A 20,927-nucleotide genomic window follows, 5' to 3' on the forward strand; every position below is an offset into this window, starting at 1 on the left:
ATATTGAGATGGATATTGAGATGAGTACTGTGAGCGAAGCTTGAATGGTGGCTGAGGGCTGTACTTTCTTTTGTATCCAGGTGTATAGATCCCGAGGGATTGAAGAGTGGCCTTCGAATCTTCTAACGTGCAGAGGGAGGGATTAGTCTTTTCAGTAAATAATTTAGTCCCCTCAAAGGGGAAGTCCTCCACCATCATTTGGACCTCCTTGGGGAAGCCAGAGAGATGAAGCCACAAGGCCCACCTCATCACAGTGGCAGTTGAAATAGAATGTGCCACCGTGTCAGTTGCATCAAGTGCAAACTGGGGAGATGTTTTTGTTACCAGATGGCCCACTTTAACCAAGGCTTTAAAATCGGTCCTTGTGAGAATCGGAGGGCTGTTCAATAAAAGAACTAAGCTTCACATAGGCCACTAGGCTTAATAGTTCACCACTCTGAATTGAAAAATGGACAAGGAGTAGACCTTCCTGTGAAACAGGTCTAGGCGCTTGCAGTTCTGGTCATAAGGGGTGGACTTAAAGTGGTGTTGGTAGCCTTTAGAGTTAACTGCGTATACAGTGATTGAATTGGGAGGCATGTATAGGAACAGGAATTCCGCGTCCTTTTCTGGCACATAATATTTCTTGTCTGCCTTCTTACAAGTTGGTCGGACTCACCTTGGTGGGGTCCAGTAGAACCTCATTAATAGGGAGGGCCTCTCTGGAGGAGACAGAGGAATGTAGAATGTCCACCACCTTGTGGCGCAACTCAGACACCTCTTGTAAATGCATTTGGAATGCGTCTGCCACCCTCTGTACCAAGTCCTGGAACAGTTTAAAGTCATCCGCCATAGATGGCAGAGAGGGCATCACTGTCTCATCTGGTGATGATGATGAGAAGTGGGCTGGAGGAGTGACTATCTCTTCCACTTCCCTTGCTGCTCAGGGAGATCAGAGGCCCTTGAGGCAGCGGCTGAAGGAGGGCACTTCCTCAGCTGTTGGCAGGCCATACTAGCAGTGATGGAGGCCTGTTGCCTTTGGGCCTGCCAGGGTCCCAGTATGGCCATTATGATGGGAAGGGGCCTGGTGGTTGGTACCATGGTTGCCCAAACCAGGGAGGCTGTGGGTCAGGGGGGTGGTATGCCCACTGTCCATAGTGAAACTGGGCTCCGTATGGCAGGTGAGAAGAGTGTTGGGAAGCTAGGTCCTTTTGCTCACTTTCTGATTCCGACGACAAAAAGGGGGGTGCATGGCAGGAGGTCATTGGTGAGCCAAGGGCGCTGGGTGAACTCAGTACCATGGCCCCAGCACCGTGGAAAGGAGAGTCCAATGTGTCGGACACAGAAAGATCCGTCGCACACTGGAAATCTGTCAGTGCAGAGGGCGTCAGTACCAGCGGAGGCTGTTGGTGCCAAGAGATTTATACTGACAGTGTCTGACACAGAGACCTGATAGCAGGGTGTATCGGTACCTGACATATTGTCATCGGTACTGATGTTCATGACAGTACCAAGGGAGCCTTCGCCAGGGTGGATCTTACACCCCTGAGGAACCAATGCTTCTTTGCCTGCGCTCATCGGGTCTTTAGGCATTCCGACTTGCCCTGTCAGTTTGGTACCGCACGTGCCTTTGGAACCAGATTTAGATGGGTTCAGTGTCGTTGGTACTGATGATGCAGACTGAGCTGGGGATTGTTTTCAGCTCAATTGGAGTTTGCTATGAGGACTCACAAACCTTTTCTTAGAGGCCTTACATGAGTGGCTCGTAGGTGTCTCTATTAGCTCACTCCCTAAGAAGTGAAGGTTGCAAAGTGAGGACTCCAAATCCCAATTAATGCTTTTCTTTGAGAACTGTAGTAAAACAGATAGACTCCAAATATCACCAAAGGGCACTTTACACCAAATAAAAATGTTGTTCAGTTTGGACTAAAACTAGGAAGTGTTGCAAATTTCCTTGACTTTTCTGGAACAATTGCTTTTGTTTTGCTACAGAAAAACACCCCTAAAACTATTACCATCTTGGCACAGAGTGAAACTGGTATAGGAATAACACCAACATGGCATGACTCTGTTCCATTTGTGGGGAAAGCATCTAGTGAGTGTTTTGACATAGAGTGGAATCATATCTCTGGGCATTCTATCTTTCCTTTTGTAAATTAGAGAAATCTCAGAAATGTAATCTGCAGTGTTACAAAATCAAAATGTGGACATGTGCAGCAAATGATTTAAAGGTTAGTTGTTACTGATTATGTTTCACTTGCAGATTCTAAGTCTAATCAAAACAACTTCTTGTTTTACCTTGCCATCTGGAGGAACACTGGGGTTCCAGGACTCCAAAGTAAGTTTGAAACAAAAGCCTGATTGCAGCAATTCATCAGAGGTGGGGGTTTTTAATGTAACCCAACTACTTACTAGAATAAAGCAGTAATTCTCATTCAGTTGGATGTGATCACATTGGCAATGACAGTAGACTTCCACGGGGATTTTCTATAGCTAAATCAATTGTAAATAGCATAAATACTGCAAACATAGGAATTACTACAAGAGTTTTCTTATGCTGCAAATCAGATTACCCTGACACCACTTCTTCAGGCACAACTGACAAAGGCAAAGGTATTATTACTTTGGCTAGAGTTTTGGCCAGACTCAGACCTAGTGAAGCCGAAACTACAAGAACAAAGTCATTTCTAAGCTTTACAGGCATATAAACCACTCTACAAATACTTTATTTCCAAATCAGAAAGACTGCAAGGATAACAAAGAAATTATAAATCATAAGGCAAAACAATGGTTCAATCTTTTTAAAGGACTGCTGGTTTACATCAATATGATGGACAAATACCAGGATGGGTAGCTCTCTTGAACTTCTTTCTCCCTTTGATTTTCTTCCTATGGAACATTACCTACCCATTCTCTGAGGTCACTAACACCTGCCTTTTTGAAGTATTTTTTCCTTTTTCTGCTGCTCTCACATCTTCTTTTCCTTAGAACCACGAAAGCTATAATTTCATGATCACTTTCACCCAAATTGCCTTCAGTCTTGAGAACTGCAACCAATTCCTCCGTGAGTCAGAATCAAGTCTAAAATGGCTTGATGGTTTATGTAGAAGTAATCCAGAAATCGCAGTTACCTATCAGTCGTGGAAGCAAATAGCATATTGGCCCATGCATTTTAACTTTGTAAATCACTATGTGAAAGGGTCTCGCTTTCTGTACATTATAATCCACCAAAGCAAATTTCAGAGGTTCTCTAAAGTCCAGAGAAGTTTATTTTTCAGTGGTCAGACTTACAATTTTACTTTTTAGGCCCATTTTACAGATCAAGAGAGGGATTAAGGAAATGGCTATAGTTACCCATCTGTTTTCTAAATAGGTAAAATGTCTTCCCATGGGAAATGACATAGCTCACACCAAAGCTTTTGTATTGATGAATCAGGTTTTCAAACAGAGACCTAAACCTTAGAGTACAGAGCCAGATAAACCAGGAGATGTGTGTAAAAAAACTGGGAATTAAATGGAAATTAATTACATTTAATTAATGTAAAGTTATACATTGCATATAATCCATAGTCATCTGGACATTGAGATGGGGCAAACAAGCAGATGATGCAAAAATTTTACACAACCATCCCTTAGATCTTTGGGCTGTTCAATCCACACCAAACATGTTTTATGACTTTTGAATGTATCAAACAGAGAAGAATACAATTATCTTATCACATTCATATCAGGCAAACACTGAAATTTGAACCTTTAAGCATTAAGCAGTACATTTCTCAGTTAAAGCAATATTTGGTGGCAGGTTTTTCCTTGTCCCAGTAAAACGTACAAAAGTCAGGAAAGGGAGGCAAAGCTAATTACACCAGGAAATCCTAACCTAAGGAATACCAGACAGGTGACAAAGGTATTTTACTTTATCTACATCCACAAACAGAAAGGCCCATGAAAAATTCAGTGCTGTTGGAAGGGTTCTTATAAAATCATAGGAAAAATATAATCTGTGGTGCCACATAAGGCAATATAGAGTATTTATTTATTATCATTCCACTGTACATGCTGAAACTTGCTTCCTTCTTCAATCTAACTTGTAAAAATGGATGACAGTTTAAGATTTAAGTCAGTTCTAAATGTAGGCACCTGAAAATATTCTATCAAGGTCAAAATGATAACCCCTCCCATGGTGGCTTATCAGGAAGAATCTCCTGATGAGTACCTACTGCCTAACTGAAATAAGTGGAGAAAAGTCAGATATCTGTACTGGGCGTGTCCAGAAAAACCACCTGTAACAAATAATATCCAGGCACTGTGTGGAATGAAAAGTTGTGTTTCTAAAAATTGCCAAGTTCAGCTATCAAAACCTCTTAACCCATTATTGATGATCGATGGCTGAAGAGCACACCAAATAAAATAATCAGTTTTCATGAAAGAGCAAAAGTGTACGGTGAACATACACTCTCGTGTCATGTGTGTTTCACTCAGGAACCCAAGAATAATGTTGTTATAATTGGAAAGTTTTCCTTATACTATTTGGACCCACACTGGCGAGATGCATATATAGAAATGGTTGATTCATATATTGAAGACATACAAATTGCTGACGAAATTGCATTCATGCCATCCAAACTGCACTGCAATGCTTGCAGACACCTTTCAAAGGGGGACAGAGACATCCCATCTGCTGACCTCACAGGATGTTCCAGGAGGTGTGCTGCATGCCTAGAACCTGTGTCTGAGACAATACAGAAAGATTGCTGAGACTCATCCATCCCTCTAACTACTACTCCATGCTGCTCATCCACATGGACACTAATGATATTGCTAGGTATGACCATAAGCAGATCAGCACCAACTACAGGGGTCTGGGAGCAAGAGCGAAGGAGTTAGAGGTGCAGATTGTGTTCTTGTCCATTGACGGTTGGGGCCCAGTCAGCGACAAGTTCTTCCTGAAGATGAACGCATGGCTGTGCAGATGGTGTCAATGGAAGGGCTTTGACGTCCTCAACAATAGGATGCTGTTATGGGAAGGTCTTATGGGAAGAGATGGGATCCACCTGAACAAGGAGGGGAAAGCCAACTTCACACATTAATTAGCCAACCTAGTGAGGAGGGCTTTAAATTAGGTTCAAAGGGAGCAGGTGACAAAAGCCCACAGGTAAGCACAAAAAATGACAATCTTAACAGAGGATTAGATGTTGATGGGGACATGGAAAATTATAATTGGGTCAGAGGAGCGATAAGGAGGAAATTAGTGGGGGAATCTGCGCAATCTTAGACGTCTGTACACAAATGCAGAGTGTGGGGAAGAACTGGACATATTAGTACATAAACTAAATTATGACTTAACTGGCATCACAGAGATTTGGTGGCATAAGTTTAATGACCGGAATACGGGTACAGAGGGGTATAGCCTGTTCAGGAAGGACACTTAGGATAAAAAGGGAGAAGATTTTGCATTATACATCAAGAGTACACACACTTGTTGTGAGATCCAGAAGGATATGAGAGGCTGATCAGTTGAAAGTCTCTGGGTAAAGATAAAAGGGGTAACAAATAGAAATGATGTTATGGTAGGGATCTACTAAAATCAGGAAAAGGAGGTGGATGAGGCATTTTTAGAACAAATGACAGAAATATCCAAAACACATGATCTGATAGTAATGGGGGATTTTAACTACCCAGACATTTTCAGCAAAAGTAATACAGCAAAGTACAACACTTTCAATACATTCTTAGAATATTGTGCTCAACTTTTTGTTTCAGAAAGTGGAGAAAGTGAGTGTGGGACAGCTATTTTAGACTTGATTGTGACCAACAGGCAGCAAATGTGAATCATAGAATATCAGGGCTGGAAGGGACCTCAGGAGGTCATCTAGTCCAACCCCCTGCTCAAAACAGGACCAATCCCCAGTTTTTGCCCCAGATCCCTAAATGGCCCCCTCAAGGATTGAACTCACAACCCTGGGTTTAGCAGGCCAATGCTCAAACCACTGAGCTATCCCTCCCCCACGACCGGGAAAGGTATCAGGCAATTTGGGTGAAAGTGATAATGAAATTATAGATTCAATGATTCTAAGAAAAGGAAGGAATAAGTTTAGTGGAATAAGGAAAATGGACTTCAAAAAAGCAGACTTTAATTGACTCAGAGAATGGGTAGATAAGGTCCCATGGGAAGAAAAACTAAGAGAGAAAGGAGATCAAGACAGTTGGCAGTTTCCCAATATTAAAGGCACAACTGCAAACTATCTCGATGTGAAGGAAAAATAGGAAGAATAGTGAACTCTTTAATGATCTGAAAATCAGAAAGAAAGTCTACAAAAAGGGGAAAATATGGACAAATTGCTAAGTCTGAGTACAAAAAAAGAGCACAAGCATATAGGGATAAAATCAAAGGGCTAAGGCACAAAATGAGTTACACTTAGCAAGGGACATAACAAGCAACAAGAAAAGATTTTAGAAAATACATTAGGAGCCCAAGAAAGATGAAGAAAAGTGTAGGGACTGTAATTAGCAGGGAAGAAGAGCTAATAACAGACAAAATCAAGAAGGCTGAAGTGTTTAATGCCTATTTTGCTTCAGTCTTTACTATGTAGGTAAATTGTGACCAAATACTTCACAAAATTAATATTATCAAAAAGAGGGAAGGAACACAGGCCAAAATAGGTAAAGAACAGGTTAAAATATTTAGATAAGTTAGATGCATTCAAGCTGGCAGGACCTGATGAAATTCATACTAGGGTTCTTAAAGAACTAACTGAAGCAATCTCAGAACTGTTAGCAATCTTTGAGAACTCATAGAAGAAGGATGAACTCTCAGAGGATGTGAGATAGTGCATATCTTTAAAATGAGGAGGGTCTGGGGAACTATAGACCAGCCAGTCTAACTTTGATATCGGAAAGATACTGGGACAAATTATTAACCAATCAATTTGTAAGCACCTAGAGGGTCATAAGGAATAGTCAGCATGGATTTGTCGAAAACAAATCATGCCAAACCAGCCTAATTTCCTTCTTTACTGGGTTACTGGCCTATTTGATAGGGGGAAGCAATAGGCACTATACATCTTGATTTTAATGAGGCTTTAGATATAGTCCCACATGATATTCTCATAAGTAAACTAGGGAAATATAGTTGAAATTACTATCAGGTGGGTCCACAACTGATTGAAAGACCATACTCCAAGAGTAGTTATTAATGGTTTGCTGTCAACCTGGAAGGGCGTTTCTAATAGGGCTGCAGGGGTCAGTTTTGGGTCTGGTACTATTCTATATTTTCTTTAATGACTTGGATAATGGAGTGAAGAGTATACTTATAAAATTTGCAGATAACGCCAAGCTAGGAGAAGTTGCTAGCATTTTTGAGGACAGGATTAGAATTCAAAATGACCTTGACAAACTGGAGCATTGGTTTGAATTCAACAAGATGAAATTCAATAAAGACAAGGGCTGTACTTAGGAAGGGAAAATCAAAGAAAAACTACAAAATGAGGAATAACTAGTTATGTGGTAGCACTGCTGAAAAGGATACAGGGGCTATAGAGGATCACAAATTGAATATGAGCCAACAATATGATGCAGTTGTGAAAAAGCTAATATCATTCTGGGGTGTATTAACAGGAGTGTCATACGTAAGACAAAGGTGGTAACTGTCCCACTCTAGTAATCTCTGGTGAGCCTCAGCTGCAGTATTGTGTCTTATTCTGAGTGCCACATTTCCAGAAAGATCAAAGAAATCATAAAAGTGGAAGACTGGAAGGGACTTTGATAGGTCATCTAGCCCAGTTCCCAGCATTGAGGCAGGATTAAGTATTATCTAGACCATTCCAAAGAGGTGTTTGTCTAACCCATGGACAAACTGGAAAGAACTCAGAGGAGAGCCACAAAAATGATAGAAGGTTTAGAAAACCTGACCTATGTGGAAATACATTAGGGCCTGCATAAAGAGGATGGTGATCAGTTGTTCTCCATGTCCACTGAAGGGAGGATAAGAAGTAATGGGTTTAATCAGCAGCAAGGGAGATTTATAATTAGAAAGATTTTCCTAATATCTAATTTAAGGGTAGTTAAACTCTGGAATAGAATTCCAAGGTAGGTTGTGGACTCCCCATCATTGGACGTTTTTAAGAACAGGTTGGTCATACACCTACTTGAGATGGTCTAGGTTTACTTGGTTTTGCCTCAGTGCTGGGGTGGACTTGATGACTTCTTGAGGTCCCTTCCAACCCTACGTTTCTATGATTCTATGACTATGGGAAAGAACAAGTATAACATACTAGGTACTCTTCCATGCACTGTACAGATATAGAAACAGAAAATAAACTGAAAAGATTTTGGTCAACTTTGTTCATCTGGCATTTTGGTGTCTATCCTTTTCCTTGATTTTCTTATCTTCCTTTCTACATTATGGTTTAATAGGTGAGAAGCCTATGGAATCTCAACCCCTGGTGCTTTCTCAGATTTCATCCAAGTTCCCGATTCCCTTCTGGACATTGTCTTATCTGGTTCCTACCTGTCTGTACGTGGTTGGGGAAATTGGCTTGACAAATTAACAACTCTGGAAGTAAGCAGAAAACATTCTAGTTGAAACAGTCTTAGCACTGCCATCATTCAAGCAAAAGCTTACAAAAGAAAAAGATGATTTTGGAACTCAGAATTATCCTGCACACTTAATAAAATGAATGGTTTACATCAAGTGTGATTAAACCACTTGATATAAACCACTCATTTTATTAAGTGTGCAGGATAATTCCAAGTTCCAAAATCATCTTTCTTTTGTAAGCTATTTCTTGACTGCTGGCAACGCTAAGATGGTTACAACTAGAATGACATTTAATCAACTCATAAGCCATGACAGGGGACAGCTTAGAGCAAGCAATGTGTGTGAGTGTGTGTGTAGGGAATGGGAGAACCTGAAATGTTTATTGTGGTGGAAATGGGGCAGGCAGGGCTGGAGGAATGTCTGTATTGGGGAGTGGGAGGGAAGATAGGTAGTGGGACATGGGTAAGAGTGCCTGGGTGGGTACGATGGTGGTTGGACAGAACAGGAAAGTGTATGTGGGAAAGATTAAGCCAGGAGAAAGACAATATGTGTATGCACTTTGGAGGGAGGGGCAGAATGAGGTAACTAATAGTGTGTATCTTTGGTAGGGAAGGTGGGGAAAGATGGAACGTGTGTGCACGTATGTGTGTGAAAGGGGAGTTAGGGATAACGACCTGGGAATATGAGAAGGTGCCCTCCATACTAGTGCTCATTTATGTCTCCCAAAAGGGGAACAGGGCCAGAGATTTTGTGAGATATTGGGGAGGAGGAAGACAACTGGAGATGAATTGGTAGGATGTCATCCAGGTCCCTCCAATTACTCTTCCTAGATACCTCCATGACCTATCTGTAACTGTAAACCCCCTCCAATTTAAGACACTATTCCTTTTCCCCACACCTCTCTGTGACATTTTAACTGTCCCCTGCTACAATCCCAGTCTGAAAAATCTGATGAGGATAATAGCAGGTAAAGAACCACATGGGGGGAGGTGAGACAGACCAATGGCTACCCCGTTAACTTCAACCACACTCCAGCTGCCTTCCACGCTCCCATTCCCTATCTCCCTTTCCTCCCTTCAATGTCTCCTTCTCCTTTGTATTTTTATTTAGCTAATTCCACAACTAAATCACATCCCAAAAATTAAAAACAAATTTCTCATGCCTCATATCATTAAATTAACCTGACTGAAACCATCATCATGTTATTTGTGCTGCTTGTATATTATATCATATTCCCCCACCGCCACCTTTGTCCGCTTTGTCCATTTAGAATGTAAGCTCTTTGTGGCAGGGACTGTTTCTTTCTATGTTTTTTTGTATAGTGACTAGTACAATGGGGCCCCAATCTTGATTGGGGCCTTTAGACACTCCCAGAACACAAATCAAATACTACTACTAACAGTAATAATAACAATAATAATCAGATCTCTCACAGTGAGATGTTCCACCTGGCAAACCACACAAAGTGTGCCGGAGAGAGGGAGGCTACCCGAGAGTGGATCTAAGGGTATTCCAGGATGCAGGTGTATGGGAGTTGGGGGTGTTATAGGAGAACAGATATTTGGTTGTGGGTTACTGAGGCTCTGTGGGCAGAACAGTGGGGAAAAGCCAGTGACTCTGTACAAACATAGGACACTTGAAGGACACCCCCTATAGATCTTCTTACACATTACCTGAAAGAGCTGCAAAATCTAGGATCAGGTCCGCACATGGCTTGGGAGAAAGGATGTGAGAGCACATATGGAGGGACAAAGGGGTCCAGAGATGTATGCTGATGGGAGTTGGGTGCATGGAGTCCAGTGTCTCTGTGCTGAGACAATAGCAGATCAAGGGATACCCACAATACAGCTGCTTTGGTGGACCAGGGAGCCAAAGCAGCAGCATCAGTGGGCCCTTCAAATACAGATACTTTGGTGTAGAGGCTATGAGTTTCCCTCCCTGGATGATCCACCGAATCTCAGGCCCCCACAACTAACCCCCTTGGTGTTACCTTGGTTCCTTTCATGTTTCTATTCATCCCTGTTTTGGTTTCTTGAAAGCACCATTCAGCTTCACTGTGGAGAACGGGGTGGGGGGGCGAGGAAACAGGGAAATATGGGCTGGGGGTGAGCAGTTGGAGTGGGAAGGCAGAGGCAAGAGACGCACTGTATTCTCACAAACTATAGGAGATTTGTCAGAGCAGAGACCCATTGGATGACGACATCCTGTCATGCTGGGTGGAACATAATCATGGCGTCCTGAACCACTCCTCCAGCTGTCGCTTGTTCAGAGCAGGACTATTTGGCAGTCACTGTAGTTCCAGACCCAGACACTTGTACTGACGCACCAACATTGGATGAAGTGATGTGCACCATCTGCAAACTGAAAAACGGACGCACAGCCAATGCTGATCACCTCCCCGTAGAGCTGCTAAAATGAGCTACTGACCCTGTAGCAGAATCAATGCTGGCCATCTTTTGTCTGGTGCGGAGAACTGGAACCCTGCCAACTGTCTAGAAGGATGGTATTGTGATCTCACTTTATAAGGGCAAGGGACCACGCAGTGAATGTAAGAGCTACAGGCCGATCACCTTGTTGTCCGTGTCAGGGAAGGTGTTTGCGCATGTTCTGCTAGCATGTTTGGAGCCCCTGCTACATCAGAAGCGTCGCCTCCAACAGTCAGGCTTTACAAGGAACAGGTCCACATTAGACACCATTTTCGCCTTCCGCTTCTTGTCAGAGATATACCATGAGTTCAAGAAGCCTCTGCACGTAGCGTATGTTGAACTTAAGGCTGCATTTGATTCAGTTGACCAAATCGTGCTATGGAAAGCCTTAAAGGGTGTAGGTGATCCAATCACTTCTCTGGGCTTGATTAGAGAGCTGCATAATGGAACCACTGCCCGTGTACGTCTGGGGAATTGGATGTCAGCCCTTTTAAATCAGTATCTGGTGTCAGGCAGGGCTTTGTCTTGGCCCCTGCACTCTTTCATTGGGCAATGGGTTTCATAATGCAGCATTCTGTCAGGTCCATAGGCATTAAGATCAGTGATCTCTCACTCTTAGACCTTGACTATGCTGATGACATTGTTCTTCTAATACAGAGCCCTGACAGGTTTCACAAGGCACTCCAACAAATGGAGGAGGAGTTGGCTAAGGTTAGTCTCCCTGTCTCGTGGTCAAAGACAAAGTGCAAAATCTAGGACCAGGTCCACTCACGACTCCAATCTCTTTGAATAATGAAACAGTTGATGCAGTCTCCAGCTTTTGCTATTTGTGTTCTATACTCACCAGTTCCTCCAACTCTGACACAGAGGTTCTCCATCGGATTGGCATCCCAGCATTTGGCATGGGTCACTTATAATGAATATGGAATCAACATCATCTCAGTACGACAACCAAGTTACGGATCTATTTGAGCTATACCCTCTCCTTACTGTTGTGAAACATGGACAATTTGCCACTCAGGTTGGGCAAAGCTGGAGGCTTTCCACACAAAATGCCAACATTGTATATTAAGCATAAAGTGGAATGACTTCATTTGTACTGCAAATGTCTACGGTCACTCCGGTCTACAGACTATTGGGGCCACTGTCTGCAGATGGCATCTTATGCTTTTTGGACATGTCACGAGAATGCCACAAGTCATTCTGGCGAACGTCGTTCTTCGGGTGGCATGTGACATCTGAGATAAAATTCCACCAACTGAGGAGTAAAGGTGGTCCAGAGGCAGACCCCTATTAAATGGGTTCATCAAGTCTATTCTGATGTTGAACGCTTGGGCTGTCAAGCCCTTGTGGCTGCATAGGAAGATACCAAATGGTGAATGATCGCGGTGCGGCTAAGTGTTGAAGAAGAAGAGACCCATTCCAATCCAAAGGTGATTGGTCAGCATGCAGATCTTTCCCCCTTTGCTTCTCCCTGCCAGGCCCCTATCACTTTCAGTTCCACTTCTCCCCATACCCTTCAAAAACAGTTCGAATTCCCATGTCTCCCCACAGCCCAATTCAACTTCATGCCCATCCTGAGTCCTACTCACCAACCATGCTTCCACCACTGATTTCCCACATATCTTTACATAGAACCCTGTTCCTCCCAGGACCCACATATTGCCCCTATGAGAAGGTGAACTCTCTGACTTAGAAGCCTATATAAAATTGAATAGGAGAACCAGAGAAGAGGAATATCCTACCATGGTAGCAGACAGCACTTTCAGATAATAGCACTGATATTCAATCTCATTTCGTAATCAGATGATGTTTCTTTGCTTTCTAAAAAGTAATTTCTGCACACCAATACCACCTTCCCACTTCATTGCCAACAATGACAAGGACACTTGCATCTTTGTTATTCCTCTCTTATGACCCGACCAGATGGCTCTTTCATAGTATGGCCCTCATCTCCTAATAGATTTCCCACACTTCCATAATTGGCTTCTTAACAGGCTCACATGTAAGATGTTTTCACTGTGAAGTCTTCAGTCAGGTCTGGGATGGCTGTTTTATTCTAACCTCATATACTTTAGAGACTCCTGGCTCAGAAGCACTTTGGAACACAGGGGAAGCACTGGAGTATGTGAGATCTGAAGGTAGCAGCCAGCCGAGGACAGGCTGCTGTAGCTAAGACCCTGAGATGGATTTCATAAGATATCAAGAAGTAGAGGCCAATTGAGGGTCAAGGAAATGGAGAAACAATACTTATTTAAACCTAAAAATATGTTCAACTCAGTTCAAATTGAGATTCAAGCCAATTTTAATGCTGTATGAATTGATTTTCTACTCTCTATTGTTTTCTTTTTATAGAGTGCATTTTTCCTTGTTTTTCAGTTACAGAATTTTTGAAGTTTTTTTTCTAGTGCTGGCACACTCAGTTTACCAACCTAATTTATAAACTGTACTTTGTGGGGTGGGAGAGGGGCCTCTTCCCTCCCTCCCTCTCCCATACCCTCACTCTTCCATTGAATATGCTCAAGTGTTCCAAAAGTGTATTTTTTTTCTAAAAATTTGGCAGATCTCTGCATTTCTGAATAGTTTTTTTTTAAAGAACAAAACAATAGTAAATTAAACACAAACGGGTACCTTTCACAAAAAAATACACACTGCCGCCCTGGCAATGTTTGCATTTTATGAATTTACATTTTTTTTTAATTTTATGTATTCTGATGTTTCATGTTTTGCAGAGTTTGAGCCTATGTTGTATAATTTTTTTCCCCATTGAATTATGCTTTTGTTTAGTGGCTGAGGATACAGATAACTTCGTGCTGTACAAAATTTAGGCAACCATTTTCCCACTGTTTTTTAAAACAGATTTTTCTGAAAATATTAAATGATGCATCATGTTCCTCAAAGAACCTGCTTTTTAATAATTTTGGTTTCCTTGTGGCAGCACTAGGAAGATCCTTGAAGAAATGCATTTATCTAGCATGAACCAAGGCATATAAAATGTGCAGTGACAGAGAAATGTGCAATGAAATTTTGAAAGCAGTGCACACTGAGTTTTAGGGAATGTGAATATTACCAACCAAATATCTAACACCCAAAGTTTACCAAGAATTCAGTCCTGGGTGTCTGCATGGATACACCATGCAGTGGAACAGACAGTGCTGCTGACATAACAATAACGGACAAGCATGCAGACTTAGAAAAGAGACCAAAGTGCTCAGAGTTTTCTCTCCAGTTGGAGCTAAACTTGCACTGGCATGATTCCAGTTATGTTTATGCTCAAGGTTGCCTGATTTGCAGATGTTTCTTAGGAGCATACTTTAATCTCTCTTCTATGTAAAGTGGCTTTTAAAAAATACATTGCATTTTAACACAAAATTTCTATGATACAAGAAATGCCTGCATGGACAGTACATGTCTGGAAGTGAACATAAAAATGGAGAATCAATGCTCGATTTGCCAGAACTCAAAAGGACACTGCCAATTTAAGAATAATGTTGTAGAAACATACATTTCTTTACCTTTTATCCTAAAAATTTAGATTCCTAAAAGCAAAATAAAATTAAAGTTCCAGGACCAGATTAACCAGCACAATCAGGATATGTCTTCACTGCAGAGTTAAATTGAGTGATCAACATTCCAGTCTGAGCATGCAGGTTAGCAAAGCCCAGGTGTGAGCAGCGTCACTGCAAAGCCATGTCTGAGGCCTGGTCTACACGATGAGTTTATGTCGAATTTAGCAGCATTAAATCGAATTAACCCTGCACCCGTCCACACAACGAAGCCATTTTTGTCAACATAAAGGGCTCTTAAAATCGATTTCTGTACTCCTCCCCGACGAGGGGATTAACCCTGAAATCGACATTGCTGTTTCGAATTAGGATTAGTGTGGACGCAATTCAATGGTATTCACCTCCGGGAGCTATCCCACAGTGCACCATTGTGACCGCTCTGGACAGCACTCTGAACTCGGATGCACTAGCCAGGTGTACAGCAAATGCCCCAGGAACTTTTGAATGTCATTTCCTGTTTGGCCAGGTGAGCTCATCAGCACAGGTGACCATGCAGTCCCAGAATCAAAAAAGAGCTCCAGCATGGACCGAACAGGAGGTACTGGATCTGATCGTTGTATGGGGAGAGGAATCCGTGCTATCAGAACTACGTTCCAAAAGACGAAACGCCAAAACATTTCAAAAAATCTCCAAGGGAATGAAGGACAGAGGCTATAACAGGGACCAGCAGCAGTGCCGCGTGAAACTTAAGGAGCTCAGACAAGCGTACTAGAAAACAAAAGAATCAAATGGATGCTCTGGGACAGAGCCCCAGACATGGCACTTCTATGCTGAGCTGCATGCAATTCTAGGGGGGGCCACCACCACTACCCCACCCCTGTCCGTGGACTCTGATGATGGGGTTCTCTCCGCCATGCCTGAGGATTTTGCGGATGGGGAAGATGAGGAGGAGGAGGACGAGCTTGACGAGAGCACACAGCACCCCATTCTCCCCGACAGCCAGGATCCTTTTATCACCCTGACTGAAATACCCTCCCAACCCAGCCAAGCCGGAGAAGGGACCTCTGGTGAGTGTACCTTTTAAAATATAATACGTTTTAAAAACAAGCTTTTTTTAATGATTAATTTGCCCTGAGGACTTGGGATGCATACATGGCCAGTACAGCGACTGGAAAAGTCTGTTAATGTGTTTGGGGATGGAGCGGAAATCCTCCAGGGACATCTCAATGAAGCTCTCCTAGAAGTACTCTAAAAGCCTTTGCAGAAGGTTTCTGGGGAGAGCAGCCTTATTCCGTTCTCCATGGTAGGACACTTTACCACGCCATGCTAGTAGCAAGTAATCTGGTATCACTGCATGACAAAGCATGGCAGCATATGGTCCCGGTGTTTGCTGGCATTCAAGCAACATCCGTTCTTTATCTCTCTATGTTATCCTCAGGAGAGTGATATCGTTCATGGTAACCTGGTTGAAATAGGGGAATTTAATAACGGGGACATTCAGAAGTGCCTGTTACTACTGGGCTGTTTGCCTCTGGCTGAAAAGAAATCCTCCCCGCAGTTAGCCAAGAGGTGGGGAGAGGGAGGCCCATTGGCGCTGAGCTGTTCGTGTTTGGTTAGCAGGGATCTTCCCTGATACAAGCCACGTTGTGGGAGGAAGGGTAAAGTGATCATCCCAGAGAATTGGAAGGGGTGGGGGTTAGTTTGGTTTCTGCTGCTGCATGTTAACACAAAAACCGCAGCACTAAATGGCCAACTCAACATGCTTTGCTTGGTATAGGAAAGGAGGGTGCTGCTGTTATGAAGGTTGCAGAAGCCGAAAGGCTATTGCTTACTATGGCCGCCTGCAAGCCGAATTCTGTTGCCCGGCACAGCGTGTGTGATCTCTAACACCAAAGCCACAGGCACTCAATATAAGATGCAAAATGCGACCTTGTACTGAAATCACATGTGCTATGTAATGGGAATAGTGCTGTTCACCGTGAAAGGGTATAGCATTGTTCTGTAAAATGTATCTTTTTAAATACTTCACTCCCTTTTTTTCCTCCCCCAGCTGCAAATGTTTCAAGCCTCCCTCCTCTGTCCCAAAGGCTATCTCAGATAAGGTGGCGGAAAAAACGCACGCACGATGAAATGTTCACTGAGCTCATGCAATCATCCGGCACTGACAGAGCTCAGCAGAATGTGTGGAGGGGCACAGTACAGGAAAGCAGCCAGTCAACGTGAGGACAGGACGGACGATCGAGATGAGAGATGGTGGCAGGAAGATCAGAGGAGGCAGGATGCAACACTGTGGCTACTGCGGGATCTAACGGACATGCTCCGGTGTCTGGTGGAGGTTCAGGAATGGCAGCAGGATCACAGACTGCCGCTGCAGCCCCTGTTTAACCACCCTCCTTCCTCCCCAAGTTCCATGACCTCCTCACCCAGATACCCAAGAATGCTGGGGAGGGCGGGGGGGGGGGGCATCCAGGCACCCATCCACTCCTCCCCAGTGGACAGACCAAGCAACAGAAGGCTGTCATTCAACAAGTTTTGAAGTGGCCTTTTCCTTCCCTCCTACCACACCCCACCCGGGCTACCTTGTGAGTTATCTCCCTATTTTTATAATCAATTAATAAAGAATACATGGTTTTTAAACGATAGTGACTTTATTTCCTTTGCAAGGAAGCTGTGACTGAAGAAGGGAGGGCAGGTGGCTTACAGGGAATTAGAGTCAACCAACGGGGTGGGTTTTCATCAAGGAGAAACAAACAGAAGTGTCACACAGTACCCTGGCCAGTCATTAAACTGGTTTTCAAAGCTTCTCTGATGCGCAGCGCTTCCTGCTGTACTCTTCTAATCGCCCTGGTGTCTGGCTGCGCGAAATCAGCGGCCAGAAGATTTGCCTCAACCTCCCATCCCGCCATAAATGTCTCCCCCTTACTCTCACAGAGATTGTGGAGCACAAAGCAAGCAGCAATAACAATGGGAATATTGGTTTTCCTGAGGTCTAACCGAGTCAGTAAACTGCACCAGCATGCTTTTAAACATCCAAATGCACATTCTACCACCATTCTGCACTTGCTCAGCCTATAGTTGAACAGCTCCTTATGACTGTCCAGGGCCCCTGTGTATGGCTTCATCAGCCATGACATTAAGGGGTAGGCTTGGTCCCCAAGGATAACTATAGGCATTTCAACATCCCCAACGGTTATTTTCTGGTCTGGAAAGTAAGTCCCTTCCTGCAGCTGTTGAAACAGACCAGAGTTCCTGAAGATGAGAGCATCATGAACCTTTCCCGGCCATCCCACATTGACATTGGTGAAATGTCCCTCGTGATCGACCAGTGCTTGCAGCACCATTGAAAAGTACCCCTTGCAATTTATGTACTAGCTGCCAAGGTGGTCTGGTCCCAAGATAGGAATATGCGTTCCGTCTATCGCCCCACCATAGTTAGGGAACCCCATTGAAGCAAAGCCATCCACTGTGACCTGCACATTTCCCAGAGTCACTACCTTTGATAGCAGCAGCTCAATGATTGCGTTGGCTGCTTGCATCACAGCAACCCACACAGTAGATTTGCCCACTCCAAATTGATTCCCGCCTGACCGGTAGCTGTCTGGCATTGCAAGCTTCCACAGGGCTATTGCCACTCACTTCTCAACTGTGAGGGCTGCTCATTTTGGTATTCTTGCGCTTCAGGGCAGGGGAAAGCAAGTCACAAAGTTCCATGAAAGTGCCCCTACGCATGCGAAAGTTTCGGAGCCACTGGGAATCATACCTGCAACACTATGCGGTCCCACAAGTATGTGGTTGTTTCCCGGGCCCAGAATCAGCGTTCCACGGCATGAGCCTGCCCTATTAACACCATGATCTCCAAATTGCCGGGGACCCCGGTTTTAGAGAAATCTGTGCCCATGTCCCCATCACTCTCGTCACCGCACTGCTGTCGCCTCCTTTCCTGGTTTTTCAGGTTCTGGTTCTCCATAAATTGCATGATAATGTGTGAGGTGTTTACAATGGTCATAACTGCTGCGGTGAGCTGAACGGGCTCCATGCTTGCTGTACTATGGCGTCTGCTCGGGCAATCCAGGGAAAAGGGAGCGAATTAATTGTCTGCCGTTGCTTTCACGGAGGGAGGGTTGACTGACGACATTTACCCATAACTACCTGTGACAAATTTTTGGCCCCATCAGGCATTGGAAGCTCAGCCCAGAATTCCAATGGGCAGCGGGGACTGTGGGAACTGTGGGATAGCTACCCACAGTGCACAGCTCGGAATGTTGACACTTGCCATGGTACTGTGGACGCACACCGCCAAATTAATGCGCTTAGTGTGGACGCATGCACTTGACTTTATACACTCTGTTCCCGAAAATCGACTTTTGTAAAATAGGGGTAATTTCGTAGTGTAGCCAAGACCTTAGTTAATGTGTCCTCACTGGCACTGAACGGACTACTCTGTGAAACTAGGCCTTCTTGGGGCATATCACATTATTCTTTTTGCTGCAGTAGACTGAGCTGCTCTACAATTCTCTCCCAGTGAATTGTGGGAGAACTTGACTGTCCTTCTGGGCACATAGTGGGAGTGGGAGTAAAGGGTGGGAGGCTGAGGGAATCATGGGAAGAGGCTGGAGAACTATCAGCAATCCAGTACTTTAGCCTCTGTCCTTCTCACTGCAAAGTGTGCAGATTACCAGCCTGAGTGAACATGGCACTAGAACTGTGGCCTATTCTCCCAGGCTAGCTCAAATTTAAAGTACCATCAAACTCCAGTGAGAGAGTTTTGTGTGTGGATGAGAGGAGGGGTAGGGTTGCCACCTTTCTAATTGCTAGTAATTGGATCCTGGAGGCCCCACCCATGTCCCGCCCCTTTCCCCAAGGCCCTGCACTACCTCTTCCATCAAGATCCCACCCCTTCTCTGCCTCTTCCCCCAAGCCCTGCCCCTGCTCCAATCTCCACTGCTCCCTCCTTTCCCCCAATCCACCTGTCACTCGCTGGATCATCTTAAGGAGCCTCCCTGCAGGTAGGAGATGGCCCCGGCTGAGACGGGTCTAGCGTGAGTTACTGACCTAGTGCCTCCCCCCACCCTGCAGTAACAGGACTTTTGGTTTGGGTGCCATTGACAGTTGCCAGGTTCCCGTATTAACCAGACTTTCCGGTTGAAAACTGCTCACCTAGCAACCCTAATTGGCACCCTGTAATGAAGTAGACACTCACCACTGGGGCACCTCCTGCTGGTCGTCTCTGGAATTAGCTGTCTAGTGTACGGAGCACCTCAGATACCCTTCTCTCCCAGGCAGCCAGGTCTTTCTCTCTCTAGAGCTAAGAGAGACTTCTACAGCTCCTGGCCCACAGCCCTCTTATCAGGGCCAGCTGGGCCCTGATTGGGCTGGCCCCATCTGGGGCTGCTTCCCCAATCAGCCTAGCTTTCCCCAGCCACAGCCCTCTCCAGGGCTGCTTTTAATCCGTCTTCTCCAGGAGTGGGACAGCGGCCCCACTACACACCCGGACACAGAAGCCAAAAACAAAGAGCTTCAGTTAACTCTACAGTGAAGACATATCCTTAGGTTGCTTTGCATTGCTGCACAAAGCAGCCAGAGTGTAGTGGTTAATCAGGACCACAATCTAGTTGTCACTATCTAAGCTCTTGGTTTAATATTTTCATTTCTTTCTACTCAGACAATGATACTCAGCCAGGCCAACTTTCATTTCTGTTTATGGTTGGTTTTGCTTTCAGGTTCTTAGTGCTGCAATATCTGGGTTTCCAAATCTGAAGAAGAATGTTTATTTGTTTAAAAACAATTGTTTTCATTGGAATGCTAAAAAAATGGAAAATGTGTGTTGTTCAGAAGTTTTATAAAAAGTTGCTTTACAAAATTTAAATTTGGGGCCATATTTAAGTTGACAGCATCTCTTTACAGAAAACAAAACAAAACATGCAGGACTTCACATGAAAGAGCCCTACAGAAAGCAGCAGTGGAAGGCAACGTTCCTCACAGTAATGGTCTTGTGTATGCCATGGAGCAAACAGGAAGTTATAAATTGTCTTCTGGTATCTGCAACCTTGGGGAATGCAAAAGAGCTCGAGGAGAAGAAAAACTTCAGGGTTCTACAGCCTGATCATATTATGGAGGTTCTATGCAGGGGAAGGGAAGAGAAAATGAATGACTAGGAGAGAGGTATGAGAGCAGTAGGAAAAGAATAAGAGCTTTAACTAAAAAGGGAGAATAAGGCTACGTCTGCACTGGCACTTTTGTCACTCAGGGCTAAGTTCCCTCTAAGCTGCACAGCTGCCTGTTAAGCCCCATGCAGGGGCTCAGGGCTGTGGTGGGGAAAGATGTCTCTCCCCGCCGGCCCCAGCACGGACCTGCCATGGCGGGGAGAGGCACCCCTCCGCGTTGGCCCCAGCACGGACTTGCCACGGTCGGAGGAGAGGAGCCCCTCCCTTGGCCCGGCCCAGCCCAGCCCCACCGGAGCTGCCAAAGCCAGGGAGAGGT

The 20,927-nt window shown here is 44.3% G+C and overlaps 1 protein-coding gene across 10 annotated transcripts in view; it reads right to left on the reverse strand.

The window, feature by feature from the left end:
• Window positions 1-20,927, reverse strand: part of VPS13B (vacuolar protein sorting 13 homolog B) — a 922,277-nt gene that overhangs the window by 333,643 nt on the left and 567,707 nt on the right. The window contains exon 26 of one of the 10 annotated variants that reach the window (XM_073330470.1): window positions 2,975-3,110. The exons of 8 other annotated variants lie outside the window; for them this stretch is intronic. In XM_073330470.1, the coding sequence (XP_073186571.1) occupies window positions 2,979-3,110 (132 nt within the window). In that variant the 3' untranslated portion in view covers window positions 2,975-2,978. Of the gene's footprint in view, window positions 1-2,974; window positions 3,111-4,711; window positions 5,031-20,927 lie in introns of those variants that run through there. One more of the 10 variants, XM_073330471.2, reaches the window with a different exon arrangement.

This window comes from Lepidochelys kempii, chromosome 2 (genome assembly GCF_965140285.1).
Source record: "Lepidochelys kempii isolate rLepKem1 chromosome 2, rLepKem1.hap1, whole genome shotgun sequence".
Taxonomy (NCBI): domain Eukaryota; kingdom Metazoa; phylum Chordata; order Testudines; family Cheloniidae; genus Lepidochelys; species Lepidochelys kempii.